The sequence below is a fragment of the Serinus canaria genome, chromosome 9, assembly GCF_022539315.1.
Source record: "Serinus canaria isolate serCan28SL12 chromosome 9, serCan2020, whole genome shotgun sequence".
NCBI classification, from domain to species: Eukaryota; Metazoa; Chordata; class Aves; order Passeriformes; family Fringillidae; genus Serinus; species Serinus canaria.
In genome coordinates, this window is record NC_066323.1 from 23,646,821 (window position 1) to 23,662,053 (window position 15,233).

At 46.8% G+C, this 15,233-nt stretch overlaps 1 protein-coding gene across 10 annotated transcripts in view; it reads left to right on the forward strand.

The window, feature by feature from the left end:
* Positions 1-11,158, forward strand: part of ST6GAL1 (ST6 beta-galactoside alpha-2,6-sialyltransferase 1) — a 45,103-nt gene extending 33,945 nt beyond the window's left edge. For 9 of the 10 annotated variants that reach the window (XM_050977903.1, XM_050977902.1, XM_050977905.1 and 6 more), the window contains 5 exons: positions 820-917; positions 1,187-1,321; positions 5,761-5,862; positions 7,054-7,228; positions 9,702-11,158. In XM_050977903.1, coding sequence (XP_050833860.1) covers positions 820-917; positions 1,187-1,321; positions 5,761-5,862; positions 7,054-7,228; positions 9,702-9,943 — 752 coding nt within the window. In that variant the 3' untranslated portion in view covers positions 9,944-11,158. The remainder of the gene's footprint in view (positions 1-819; positions 918-1,186; positions 1,322-5,760; positions 5,863-7,053; positions 7,229-9,701) is intronic. The other variant, XM_050977911.1, reaches the window with a different exon arrangement.
* Positions 11,159-15,233: the final 4,075 nt, after the last annotated feature.

Sequence of the window (15,233 nt, forward strand, 5' to 3'; positions counted from 1 at the left end):
TCCTTCTGCCCTGGAACTTGGCAGTTCCCACGGACCCTCCTGCAGGTGCTGTGTGTTGCAGGTGTGTGGCCTCAGTGTGAATGCAGGAAAGATCATCCTGCTTCCTTAACTCAGCCCCTCTGATCACAGGGAACGTTTCCTACCCAAATGCAGCCACAAGGCGGGGAGGAGCCAGGCTGACAAGCATAACCTCCCTTCTGTCACAGCAGCAGCCTGACTCCAGGATGTTGCAGTGGCTGGGCTGGCTGTACCAAGGCAGAGGAGGGTGCTGGAGGAGTGCTCTGCTGTCTGAAGAGATGATGCCAGCAGAGGAAAATGCAGTGAATCCCAAGGCATGTAAGAAGCTGTGTCTGTTGAAGGCACAGCAGTGGGAGGCATGCTGGCAGGCTGAGGACAGCCTGGCTTTCCACTGTGGTTGGTGTACATGTTTCTGGAGCTGGTCAGCCTCCAGGCTGGAAGAGAGGATGCTGGCTTGCTACTACTTCCTAGTGTCTTGGTTTGCAGTCAGCTATGTGGTAAATTAACTGTGTATTGGTCTGTGTCCTGGTGAAGTGTTTGGAAGGAGGAAGAGGGAGAGCAAATGCTAGGGTTGTGCTCTCAACCTGGCAGTTGCTTGTAGTTTTAAAGAATAGATTTTAAAAAGTGTGTAGATCATAAAGTTGGAGCCACACCTTCCTCCAATGGCTACTTTTAGATGTTGGGTTGAAAGCTAGGGATTTACCAGACTGTATTAGAAGTGCAGGTGAATAATGTCACTTGTTGTGGTATCACTCCAAGGCAGTTGTTGGCTCACAGGTTTTCCCTCTGTTTGGCTTTCAGACAGCCACGACGCCGTCCTGCGGTTCAACGGGGCTCCTGTCAGGGGCTTTCAAGATGATGTGGGGCAGAAGACAACAATTCGTCTTGTCAATTCTCAGGTAGGTCTGAGGAGTGTGCACCAAGCAGGCCAAGCATGGCAAAGCTGTGTAGCTGCACTCTCTGGGAGCTGGGAAGAACAGGGATTCTGTTTCTGATTTCTTCAGTCTCTAGCACATGGCTGTAGGATGGCAATGTCCTTCCTTGGAATGGGGACAGTTGGTAAATCTGAGGTGACTGCAGTGACACTGGCTTGCACTTGCAAATTGCAGTGGCCTGCTTGTGATTTACAGCAGGCACAAGGTAATCTGTGTTTTGTCTTTGCTCAAAGGCTCTGTGTAGGCACAAGAAGGCCAGCTCCATGCTGCTGCTGTGTCTTTGGAGTGAGAGGCAGGAACAGCTCAGCCAGTGCAGGTCAGCAAGGAGAGGTGTGCCAAGGGATGAGTTGTGCCTGCCCCAGAGATGGGTATGAAAAACGTTTATGTGGTTTGAATAAAAGAACAATGTTTCTTTACTGCCCAGCAATGCTGCAGACTCTGTAGGTAACACATTAACCAAGACTGCTACATGGCTGAAGACCCTCGACAAAATCTTTGCAGTAAAGCTGGAGCCTGTGCCCACCCAGGAGAGGGATGGGCTCTGGTGGGTCCAGGACCTCATTGCAGAACATTGCAAAAAGTGCCTTTAATGCAAGGCCTTGCTCACTGAGTTAAATCTTCCCTGCCTCTGAGATCTCCATGTAGGTACCAAGGTGTCCCTTTGCTGATTCCCTTTGGCCAGGCTCTCCAGGGTTAGAACCATGTGTCACAGTGCCTTAGCAGAGTCAGTCTGCCACTTGTCCAGCAAGAGAGTGAGAGCCTTGCTCTTGTAGGCACATCTCAGAGTGTTTGCACCTTTCTGCCATAGACCTGTTACCCTTCATGGTTGTCCTTTCTGGGGGGAGGAATCTTCAAGTATAGACACGCAGACAAAAGAGGTAGTCACAGTAGGATGTGCTGGTGTGAGAATGGAGGAGGACTGAACAGGCCAGGAGTCATTTGGTTAAAAGACTGGTGCAGCACTGAGTACAAGTATCTCCTCACCCCACAAGAGGAGGAGGAGGTTGAAGGCATGTGAAGGCTGAGGAACTGAGTGAGGGAGAGATGAGTGGATGAAGTGTATGTAGCTTTTGCAAGCTGGAATCAAAAAGGAAGTTTCTTTTCCTTACCCCAAAGCTAAGATTTGTAGGCTTGCAGTTTTCTCACCTGCCTCTGTGTGAGGAGTGCATGGGTGCTGCTGTGTAACAAGGTTTGAAGTTTCTCAAAACAGCAGCAGGAGGTTGACCATCCTCTTCAAAGACAAGAAGACACAGAGCTGATGTGTAACCAGCTTGCCTCCTTCATTTTGTGTGTCTTTTAAAAGATATTCTTGCTTCTTGTGTGAATGCTGTTGCTACCTCTTTCAGCTCTTGGGTCACTCTTCACTTGCTGCCATGCTCTTTGCTGTTTCTTGCTGCATCTCATTCCCCTGCATTAAACCCCCAGTCAGAAGAGTGACAGTTTGTCCTTTCTGAACCAGTCTTGTTTGAGCAGACAGATCTGGCTGCTGACTTCTGTGCCCTGTTTGACATTTTTTTTTTAATCTTTCCTGTCTCTGTGTATTTTTCTGATGTCAGATAGGTGTTATCACTTAAGCAAACTTTCTCTGGAGGATGTGCTCATGGCCAAGTTTACAGTGAAATGAAGAGAAAATATGTTCATGACCTATGTGCTGTCAGTGTTATCTGCTCAGGGAGGAGGGTGACTGTGTGCTTGTACAGCTATGATAGGACTCTCCATGTGGATTCTCCTACTTTGGACCAAGTGGAGTTACAGCCATGTCATTATAGTGCTTCTGTTCTCCGTGCAGGTCAGCCTGCAGCCATGGGTGATGTTGCCTCTGAATGGAAACCCCTGCTTAGGAAACTTCAGTTACAGGGAGAACAATATTGCTGCAGTTTTTAGAGGCTGAAGTTGACTCAAAAAGCAGCATTGATCTGGCTGCTGACCAGGGAAAAAGATGTTTTCCATGTGTGTAGTGCAGGAGTCTCTCATCTGGGGTTTCTAAACAGCTCTGACTGCAGTCTGTTAACTTCAGAGACCACTGGATTGGAAGCCTGGGTTTTCTACATGTTTTTATTTGCACTTTGAATGGTTCAGTGCTGTTTTCAGTCTTGGTGACATCAGTTAAACCTTCTTGTTAGTGGGGTGGTCTGATCACATTATCCTTTTAGCTTTCTGCAGGAGCTGTGCCTTATCTTGCCTTGCCCAGAGGTATTACAGACATCAGGTACTGGACAAGCTGTAATTTGTTCTTGTTCTGGACTGGCTTTTCTTGTGTTATAACTGGGAAAAGGAATGGGTTTGGGGCTTGGCTGCTTTTATTTTGGCTCTTACTGCTGATTAACCTCAGTCTGCTGCCAAAGTGAAGGAAATGGGATCTCCTGAATTTGATCTGTCAAAGCTGGTCTGTATTGAGTAATATCCCTTTGGCACAAATGGCCAGTGGCCGTGAGTTTCTTAATAATTATTGTAAGATCATTTTCTGTAATTTTCTGGCCAGTCTCTAGGACATACAAGGGGGCGGATGTTTTTAACAGTAGAGTGGAGTATCTTGTACATCTGAGTGCACAGAGAAAGATTAATGGATTGGTACTGACAGGAAGGCAAGAAATTTGGGACCTCCAGATCTGAGGATATGCTTGTAGGCCCATAAGCTTCATAGTCATTCTAAATAAAGAATTTATTTAATGTTGCCTCATTTATTTTCTCAGGCCTTGACTGGTTCATCAGTACTGCTGCTTTTTTAATGGCATTTTTTCTTGCAGTCTGACACAAGGCATTGATTTGCCCTGGGAAAGCAGTCACATCTTGCAAAACCAAGGGCAGAAGTCTGTGTGAGGATGTGCCAATGTCATGCTGAAGGACACAGCTCCTTTCTGCAGAGCTGACCAAGGGCCACAGTACCTCGTTCCTCCCAGCCCTTGTTTCCAGTTCTCCTGGGCTGGCTTCTTGCTGTCACAGAGAACACTCTCACCTGCTTTGGCTGCCTGTGCTGTTATTGGCACTAACAGTCTGCAGGGAGGAAGAGAAAGGAGATTAGCTCATCAGTGGAATGGAGGAAGGCTGTGGTGGGAAAGGAGAGCGTGTTTAGATTGCAGGACGTTGACTGCTGGTAGCAGGAAAGAAGGAAATCATTGTGATGTGGCCAGTAAATGTATAAATGTACTAAGAGGATAGGGACTGTATTAACAAGCTCCTGTTACACAGTGAACTGGCTAAAGAAGAAACCAGAAAACCAATAGATCACTTGACTAATTAGGATCAAAAATCTGGGCAAGACAAGTCAGTCATGTAGTAATTTAAATGAATTTTACCACTTAGAAAGAATCAGTCTCTATTAAACAAAAAATGGACACTGAGGGTAAATGGGGAGCCAGATACCTTCAGCAGAAGGTTAAATGACTGATAGCTAGCAGGCAGTGCCCAGAGCCAGCTCCAGTGTGTGGGAGGACACAGCAAGCAGTGGCTGTGGAGGTGCTCTCCACCTGGTTCTTGTCCCTTTGCTTTTGTAGCTGTCACAGCTCTCTCGGGGCTCGTGTGCCTCTGCCAACACGCATGGCTATGGAAACAATGAGATGGAAATAAAGTGCACGTGCTCCTCTCCATATTCCTGTCCCTGTGCAGTGCTCCATCCCACCTGTGCCCAGCTGAGGGGATGGCTGGTGCCAGCTGCTGTGCCCCTTTCTGTCCCCGGTGTCCACAGGCTGCAGGCAGATACTCACACCTGCAGCACTGCACACTCCAGCTGTCAGTGACCTAGATATTTTAGCTGCTGTAAGGAAATTAAACCAGGCAGTGCATGTGGTCAAGGCCAAGGCCTAATCCCATAGAGTTAAGAACAGATGTGAGGAAACTTTTTGCTTTTGGAATAATTCCCATCTTGGCTGGCTGGAGCATCCTTGTACTCTGGGTATTGGGGACAGCCATGCAGGCAGCCAGCTGCTGAGTCAGCCAGGATGCTCAAGGACTAATTGGCTTGCTCATAATTAGATCTGTGGAGAAAATCAGGACAAATGGAAGCTGATTTTTATGATTTGTGATTTCAGTGTTTATGAGCTGTGCCTGTACAGGTTATGGCTTTGGGTGGGTAGGGAGGACAGGATTGTTTTCTTTCTGATGCAAACCTGGGTTACCCTTGGGTGTCCCAAGCAGTGGTGGTTACATCTCTCTGTGTATTGAGAGAACTCTGAGGCTTTCCTTCTCATTGCTGCTCTCAGATTCCAACCTCCCCTGCCTGAGCCATCCCTTCCCTGCTCTACAGAGGCAATGAGGGGCTTGGCATGAGGCAGGATTGGCTGGAGATGCTGTAGTCTCTCATCTCTTGCACTGATAGTCTCAGCAGGCTGAGCACTGGCTGCCAGGGTTCCTGTTGCTGGGGAGAAACCACCCACCTGCAGGCCTTTTTTTGGGTTAAATGAAGATTCTTGAAAGATCCAACAGTGTGTTTGCATTACGCTCTGCCTGGACTGTCCTGGTGACTGCTGGCAGCAGCTGGTGCTGGGATCCTCACACAGGCTGGGTCACTCTGCAGCTCCTGTCCTTAGTGTGTTACTGGGGATGGATGGATGGATGGATGGGAGGGAAACCTTGGGAAGCATTATGGCAGCTTCTCTTGTGACTCTCCACAAAGTCCTTTGCTACTAGGCAGGACTGGCTTGGGTGTTGGAAGGGCATTGCTGGGACTGTGTCCTTGCTGCACACAGTGGGCCATGCTCACTAACCAGCAGTGGGGTGTCTCTGGCCATTTTCAGGTGGTTTATTGCTTGGCTGCCTACTAATTCTGATAATATACTGCATATCATTGTATCTCTTGTTGTTTTCCAAGCTTGTAACTGTTGAAGAGCAGCAGTTCCTGAGGGAACCATTATATAACACTGGAATCTTAATTGTCTGGGATCCAGCACCGTATCATGCTGAAATTCGTGAGGTAAGGCTCAGTTTTTTGTAAATAAAATCAGATTCACATGCTTTGAAGTGCTTCTGTTAAACCACTTCCTCCTAATGTGCAATCACTCATTCCAAGGCCTTTCTTGTTTGCCTTTTTGTTTCATGGATATATCTGTGTGTACTTCTGTGAGTATCCCCTGCATGAGCAGTCCTAAAAAAACACTTGCCTGCTTCTGATCCCTGTCAAGGGCCTTAGGCCAAGGATAATGAGGCACCACCTCTACTTTCCCATGGGCTGATGGCACAGGGTCACTGCTGGCTGCAGCAGCTGTCTCATTATAGGATGATTTCCTCTCTCTGACAGTTAATCTAAGATTTGCTGATGGTTGATGCTTGGATATTTCAAGCAGCAGTCAGCCATGGGATATACTTGATGCATTATGAATGGATTGGGAAACCCTCTGAAGCTCTGTGTCAGCTTTCACCTGTGGGTGTGCAATCCCCCTGACAATTCACTTTTGATTTTGAGTACGAAAAAGCATTGTTTGATATGGGATGAGCTCTGGAAGCTCACAGTGGAAGCAGGTAGGAGTGAATAGTCAATTCTTTACTTTTATTTTAAATTCTGGCTGTAACTGAGAGGTCTTTGCATTCTTTCTTTGGCCTGCCTTTCCTATTTTCTCACTGATATTTATTTCTGTGCCTGGTCCCACAGCTCCAGGAGGCAAAAGGGACTATGGACAGCATATTTAAGAATCACTAAAACCAGGATGGGCTGTTTATAACATAGGGAAAAAAAATCTCAAAATGACGTTAGGAAAACATAAACCATTCCTAGTTTTTACTGAAAGGGGAAATTTAAGGATGCAAACTAGCTCAGCCTGGTTCAGGAGGCTGAGCTGGGAACACTTACCTGCAGAATATGCAGCTTGGTATTGCAATGTGGAGAAGGATCTGGATCTGGAACATTTAAGGCAGAGCTCTCAACATCGTCTGCTGTTGGGGAGTGCAAAATAAAATTACAAAATTGAATTACCATTCATTGAGATTTGGGGTTTTCCTGCTCTGTTTACTGAGACAGCTCACCACAGTGACCCAAGGGGACAGTGAGTGAGGGTGTGCAGCAGGATCTTCTTCCCCAGCAGCAGCAGGTTCACTCATCCTTGTTTCCTGTTGTTACAGTAGAGTGGGCCAGAAATAAAGAATCTGACCTCCTGTTTCTGTCTTGCAGTGGTACAGAAAACCAGATTACAACTTTTTTGAAAGCTATAAGGCGTATCGTAGAGCACATCCAGAGCAGCCCTTCTATATCCTGAATCCCAAAATGCAGTGGCAACTCTGGGATATTCTGCAGGAGAATTCCCTGGAGCATATTCAGCCTAATCCACCATCATCAGGAATGCTTGGTAAGATAATTTCCCTCTAAACTTCTGGTTCAGTTTGCAGGCAGGAACTCTCCAAGATGCCTTTTTTCAAAGACAACTGCAAATTTATGGTGCTTATCAGAGTTGTTTTTACAGTGTTTGTCCTGTGCCAAAATTTAAGCTTCCTGTCTTCAGAGCAGCAGCTCAGTTGTATTAAAGTAAGTGGTTTGCAGCACCCCTCTGAAACAGCAGTCACAAACATGGCCCAGTTCCAAGTGGAAACAGGAGAGCAGGCTGCAACACTGGGATGGTCTCTAGGTTTGTAGCTTCTAGTGCCAGAGCACTTCCCAAAGGGTGCAAGAGGAAGGATGTATTTCCTGCAGGCTCAGAGCTGGTCAGGCAAATAAATCTGATTACTGTAAATGAATTCTAAGGGTGTGCCTGTTTCTTTTCCATATATCATTTATATATAAATATACATGTGTGTATGTACATAAAGACTTACTGGGGGTCTGTGGAAGGTCAGACTGAATAGTTGGCCCTGAAAAGGTCAGTGATGTGCTCTCCTCAGCAAAGGAACTCCTTTTTACATTCTGCTGTCGCAAAAGTTTTCCAGCTTAGTGGAGAGCAGCTCTCATAACCAGCTGAATAAAAACGAGTGAACCTCTGGGGAAGCTGCCATGTATTTGAAATCACAGCAAAGATGTAGAGTCTTGTTTGCTATGGGCTGTTCAACTGCTGTGCTTCCACCCTTGGTCTGCTCCCACCTCTGTTCATCACTGCTGGGGCAGAGGCACTTTCTGTCTCTGTGTAAACAGAGCTGCCTCATGATTTTGCCAGGTCCAGCACCCATTAAATCATTGCATCATTGCTTGGATATGTGTTGAGCAGCTGTGTAACAGCACAGTCAATGACTTCAGCAGCAGAATTGTTAACTGGAGTTATGGGCTTGGAGACACACACGTCAAACAACAGTTCCTCCAGGGCTTAACTTTGGGCCAAGTCCTCTTGCTTTTTGCTTTGTGAAACAAATCACCTTGCCAAATTCAAGGGCATGGATGAGTTCCAGTTTCCACCTCTGTGTTCCCTGGAAGTCCTGAGTGTGATTGAAATTTTTCATTTGAAAAGGTGAATGAAAACATGTGTAAGACATGTTAGGTTCTTTTAATGTCTTACAGTTCCTCATGGTCCCTGCTGTCTCAGATATGGCATGAATTTTCTGTGATGTTACACACTGATTCTGTTTCTCTGGTATATTCTTGCTATTTCTTGCACTTAGAAGTAGCTGGTAACTATGGCTTCCATCTGATCTGGCTGTGCCCAGCACTGCCTAGTGTGATATCCTTGGGTGAGAAGACACAGGAGGGCAGCACTGCTCTGCTCTGGGGAGCCAGAGGAGCAGAGGCTGCTCAGTCTCCCTGAGCATCTCCCAGCACAGGCCTTTCCATGTTCCCTGCACCCACGAGAGGCAGCTGGGACAAATGTGAAGGTCTCATCTCTGCTTATCCAGGCAGGTTTGAGATGGGCTGTTCGGATCAGCTAATTGCAGTACACGCTTGGCAGACACCCAAGTTTCCATGAAGGTCACAGATAATGGTAGCACTCTTAAAAATTGTCCTTTTGGCATGGCTGTCAGTGTAAACAACCTACTGAAATCACACTGATCATATACTTGGCAAGGGAGGGCTTCAGAAAAGAGCCCTGTCTGGCCAGAATTGTTCTCTGCCCCTCTGCTCTGAATGTTAATAATGGAAACCCTTCCCCTTTGTCCTGGTTCAGAACAAATTTAGGAGAGAACCCTCAAAGGGGCTCCTCTAGAAAAGCAGACTCAAGTGGCCCCTCCTGCCAACTGGTCTGGGAGAAAAATATCTCTTTAGAGAAAAGTGGAAAAAACCTGTTTATTAAACAATAAACCCTAAACAATATTAAACAATAAAAGCCCTTGCTGCTCCAACAGAGATGACAAACCCACAAAGTCCCCTCCCCGGGTTGCAGCTCAGCTCACTCAGTCTCTCATCAGTCCCTCCAGCGCTGGAACTACCGCAGGCCAGGCTCAGCCCAGTGGCCGCAGGTGGAGCTGCCGGTGCTCTGCTGGTGTTCAGTCCAGAGCAGGTGTGAACAGGTCCAAAGAAAAGGGAAAAAAGGAAAAAAAACACAGTCCAGGGAACTTGTTTGCCTCAGCTAGCTAAACTAACTAAAACAAAGGAGAGCTCTGTCCTGCTGTCTGTTCATCCATGGACAGCACAGTTCAGGAGTGGGAATGTGGAGGAATGAGTGCAGTGTCTGAAAACAAACTGTGCACTGCTTCTCTCCCCCTTCACTCTCTGGAACAAATCCTAAAGGTGCAAAACTTTTTATTCAGCATAAACAGAACAAGACAATTGGGGATAAAAGCATCATACAGTCAGCCTAGGACACTCTGGGAGCTGCCTGCTCCCTGCTGGCTGCCTGTCCCTCTGGAGTGTTTAGTGCTGTCTGTGGTGTGACTGGGGTGCTGCTGTCTGTCCCCCCGCAGGCATTGTGCTCATGATGACGCTGTGTGACCAGGTGGATGTCTACGAGTTCCTCCCCTCCAAGCGGCAGACAGACATCTGCCACTATTACCAGAAGTTCCACGACCACGCCTGCACCATGGGAGCCTACCACCCCCTCCTGTTTGAGAAGAACCTGGTGAAGCACATGAACCAGGGCACAGATGAGGACATCTACACTCATGGCAAAGTCACCCTACCTGGCTTCCGGAAAGTGCATTGCTGACAGATTGGTTTTACTGGGTTTATTTTCCTTGACTTTCGAAGCACTTTTTAAATCAGGGTTGTCAGATTTGTTAGGTCTAAGCACTGGTGTGTTTTGACAGCTCTTCCATGTAGCAAGGCTTGCTCTTAGGACTTTGTTGACCAACTCTGAGCTGTAAGGCCCTCTGTGGTACAGCCACTGACCTGCATGAGTCCCTGCAATAAATGGACTCCCAGTGGAGCCAGGCTCTTGCAGCACGTGGATACCTCTGGCTTCATCTCAGCTGATGACGGGGTAGGGGAGGCACAGCAGAGGCTTTCTAAGCAGAGATTGCACAAGTCAGGATCATACAATGAACATAGTTCAGTTTGCTTCAAAGAGGCTGTGACAGCCAAAAACCTGGGCCATTGGGAAACATGAAAATTTGTTTAATATTTGTTCCTGTAGTCAGGGGTTCTTCAGATTAAGGATGATTTATGGAAATGTTGTCAAGCTGTGTAATGATAAGTGACACTTCTAATCCAAAATGTTTGATTTTTTTAAACAGTCTGTGAACTTCCTTCCCAATTGTAAGACTTCTGAAACCACTCAGGTGACATTTTTGGCAAAGGAAGAGGAAAGCAATTCATAATTCAATGAATAATGAATCTTGCAAGATTTTTTAATCTTCTTACTTTTTTTTTAATAATTTAAAATAAATTTTAGTAATCATTTACTTTTCCAGTACAGTGCTGGGCTTGGTACAGAAGAACCCTTATTATCAGAAAGGTTTTGGGAAGATGCTCCAAGGCACAAATGGGAGAATGCACTGGAAGTTGGTGCCTTTTTCCAGCTCTCTGCTGCTCTGCCTTTGCAATTGTTGAATTACTTGCTGTACCCATTAACACAAACACCACAGAGCTGCTGCTAGATGAGTTCCAGCCCTCTGCAGGCCAACAGAGGGGATCTCTTGACTGCTGTGTGCTTTTCTGCATAGGTGGGGAGCAGGTTTGCCACTTCCATACTTGAGGAGTGGTGGGGAGGGAGAGTGTGCTCTGCTTCTCATGCTGAAACACAGGCAGAGTTGAGAAGGGCAGCTTCTTCTGCTCCAGGGACTCCTGTGGCTGCAAAATGGAAGGGATAGCTCTGCAATCTCAGGGTGTTGGTGAGAACACCTTCCCTGTCTTCTGTACTCGTGTGTTTCATCAGGTCTGTAAAGAAAGCTTTCTCCTGTTTTGAATAAATCCTGTGAAGTCATTGGCCTGGTTTTGGTGAGTGCTAAGTGTCTTGTCCCATGGTCCTGGGGATTTGTAGCAGCCTTGTGCCACTGCAGGCACAGCTGCTCCCTGCTCATTCAGCCCTGCTGCTCCTCCAGCTCGGGGCTGCCTTTCTGCACACCTGTCTCTTGGGATGGATTGGATCTGTCTGTTCACAAACTTCATACAAACTTCCACTTGAGGTGGAAAGCTGCAGGTCCTTGCAGCACTGCTCAGGAGCACCACATTCCACTATGGAGTGCAATGAAGGCAGCTTGGAAAGCATTTCTTTTCACTGCTAGAGGAGGAGGGAGCTTACAGAGGAAAAGCCATGAGGGGTTTCTTGGGAGAGCCACAGTAATCCTCTCCCCCTCTCCGCTCTTGGGTTTTGACAGCCCTACCTCTCTGTTCCTTGGATCAAGGAGCTATCTGCCACAGCAGTTTGCCTTCTTACTATGTGTTTAGTTGATATTCAGATAGCTTCTGACTTTTTTCCTAGGCTGTTTCATCTGTTAATTCTCACATTATTTTCCCCCAACTGCCCCACTGTGCAGACCAGCCCAGCCACCCACCCTGGCTCGGGCTGTGTAATGGATGGATGGAAGCACACTCTGCCTGCTGCTCACCTGGGCTCCCAAACCCACCTGCTCCCCTGCAGGGCTCCTACAAGGAGACAAAATGTCCAACAGATTCCCCAGATCTCTCAGAACCCTCGGTTACTTAGGGGCAATAGTCTTGCACTGAGCATGGAATTTCAAATATTATGCTAACAGTTTTAGCTACATCCAACATGGGATTCATTTACAGTCTAAACAGTTTTACAGGAATTGTGACAGAGCTTAAAATAAACCAGTGGTAACCTTTTTTTTCTTTTTTTTCTTTTTTTTCTCTGCCTAGATTGAAATCTAGTCTAAAATGCAAGTGATGACAAATCTGGTATTTAGAAGAGCGGGGTGTAAGTTAGTGGGCAGTAACAGCTAGATTGTAACAAAAATCTTGTCCTCCTGCAGTCTTCACCACTTCCAGAGTGAACAACTTTCTGTCCATGTAGAAAGGGGGGAAAGGGCAACCTGCCCTTTCTAGTTAGCCATTGAAGGACTGAGGATTGGGAAGGATGCTCTGTAATTACATGGGAAAGCTGGAAAATATTTCCAGCTAAAACCTGCTTTTACCCCTCTTTGGTTTTGCATTTTTAGAGAGCCAGGGGCAGGCGTGGGAAGAGATTATCTGGCCAGACCAGAGGCCAGAGGAGGTGAATGCCACTGTCAGCAGTTCATGGCTAGACAAGGAAGTGTTTGGGTGATGCAGAAGGAATGACAGTATGTTACTGGCAGGGGAACACTGGACTTTGTTGTCATTAAAGATTTTTCATTGTCTGGGCTGACAAAGCTGCCTGTGTGTTTTTGTGGTTTGCTTTCACTAAAGAAAAGAGGAGAAAAGTCCCAGAAATTCAGACTGTATGCACCTGAGTCAACACACCCATCCTAGGTGAAAAATGGAGTGGGTGAGTGGGAGCTGGATCTGACAGCACACAGTAAATCAACAGTGATGGTTAAAGAGATATATGGTGGCACTCCCTGAAAAGAAACAGGAGCTGCCCCAGCCTTTGTTTTGTGCTTGCAGGCAGCTGAAGGTGTGGGCACAGGCACGATGGCTCATCCTCCTCCTCTCTGTGAAGTCTGACGCTCTTGCCCAGAGCTGCGGGTGTCTGATTTCACTTGTGAATTGTACCAACCTGGCAGGGAAACTGCAGCACTTGCGGCAGGTGATGACACAAGGCACAGAATGGAAGCATCAGGCTTTGCTTTGGAGCAGATAATCGGTGTGCATGGCTATCCATACCTTAGCTCCTCTCCCTGTGCACTGATAATGGAGGTGAAAGCTGGAGTTTGTGGGGTTACCTGGTTCAGCAGCTCGTGAGCTCCCTGGGAAATGCTGGGAGCAAGCTGAGCCCCAGCTGCCTTTGTGCCCTATAGGAACGTGCCGCCTGTTGATGGAGTGACAAAACTATCCTTTGTCCCCTAAAAAAGGAGAGAAGCCCCAAAGTCTCTCCTCAGTTGGGTAAAAAGACACCTCATAGGCCTGGGGGTGAAGTTCACCTCAAACTTAAGGATGGACAATTGGACAGGAGCCAAAAAGTCCCCCAGGCAATTCACTAGACAAAGAAGAGAACAAAGAAACTAATGGCTTTTGTGAGGTGTTTTACTAGGTGCAAGAACCTCTTGAACCTGGATCGGTTTTTCTCTGCAAAGAGTTTGTTATTTTGCCCTTTATTAAACCTTTTTGTTCCCAACACTGCAACAGAAGCCATCCTGCTGATTTTATGCCTCCAAGGTAGCTGAGCTATCTCGGGTAGGTATATAGACCTCCAAGAGCTTATCAAACCTGGCTCAAGGAGGCTCCTATTACTGTGCCCCACTCCAGAAGGAGCTACAGATTCTTTTTGAAGACAGAACTTGAAAGGAAGAGGATGTGCTTATTTCTAGCTTGGTTTTGGAAGTGCAGATGAAAGTGAAAGTGTGTCTCTCTCGGCTCTAAGCAAACTGCTGCTTCTCTTTTGGACCTAAACTCAGTGAGCTGCTAAACAGCCTTGTCTTGTGAAAGCTCTGGGAAATGGCCTCAATGCACAGGAGCACTGAGGGGGATCTGGTGTCTGATGCTCAGATCCTGTCATGCACAACTTCTGGGCTGTTGTGGCAGTGGTGTGCAAGGCTTCTTTCAGGGCTTTGTTCTAGAGGGTTGCAAACAGCACCCTCCCAGTGTCTGCACTGAGAGGGGAAGGAGCCCTTCCAGGGGCCAGCCTTGGCTCCTCTCATCTTCCACCCAACTCCTGTGAAATACTTCACTCTGCAGGGAAATACTTCCCTCTGTAGGTAGGTGGCTCCTGCTGCTCCTTATCCTCCAGGATGTCACCTCTGCAGGGGTTTGTGTCTCCGGGTTTTGCAAGGGTTTGCGTCTCTGTGTTTATTTGGTTGCAGTTGGCTTGCAGCTGCATGTGTGATAAAAGGAGGAGGTAATTTAAATTGCATCTTTTGACAGCCAGGTGGATGTGAAGCCTAGTGCTCTACCACTAACTTGTGTTCAGTGTACAATGAAGAAGACTGATTTAGGGAGAAAATTTAGGGAGAAAAATTAAGCAATGAGTATTTGAAAAAATAAAAAACTCCTCAGTTCAAGATATGTTTTAGGAAGATACATGGATGTTTGCAAAAGCATAATGGAAGATCAGCAGGGACAATCAGGCATGAGAGATAGTTTGAAAAAGTTTTTGTTCAGTGTAATTTGTTCCAAATAAGTTTCTTAAAGCCAGAGAAGGGCAGGAGCAGAGGAAGTGGACTGAAAGTGGTTTGGAGTGTGTGAGTTCTGGCAGAAGTTGGATCTCTTGGAGCAGAAACAGACACTTCCCAAACCCCAGTGAGCTTGGCTTGCTGTTTCCATCCAGGTCTGAGTGTGCTGCTGCTTTTGGATGTCAGTGTGCATGGAAAGCTGTGCCTATGGGAACAAAACCAACTTGGAATGTCTTTATTTCCATTCCTGCAAATACCCTGCAGAGTTTTTCCTGCCTGGCCCTGGCATCCTTTAAAAAACATCAGCAAGGTGCTTCCATGGCCAACACTGGTTCTAACCTGTGACAAACAAAAGGATCCTTGAAACAAGGGGATTAAATCTGCCAAACCTTTGCTAATCCTACTCCAGCCCAGCTCTGCTGGGTGTTATCTCCTGTTCCAACCCCCAGCAGTTCACACAGAGCCTTCCACGGGTGCTTACCCTGTACCACTCTGGTGATGCTGAAATATTGTATTGACTGGGAATGCCCCAACAAAGGCAGGAATGATGGATCTGACTCCATGTTCTCAGAAGGCTCATTTATTACTTTATGATACTATATTATATTAAAGAATGCTATACCATACTAAAGAATACAGCAAGGACACTTACAGAAGGCTAAAAAGATAACAATGAAAACTCCTGACTCTCTGCAGAGCCCTGACACAGCCTGGCCCTGACTGGCCAAAGAGTGAAAACAACTCCCAGCAGAATGCAATGGAACAATCACCTGGGGGTGAACAATCTCC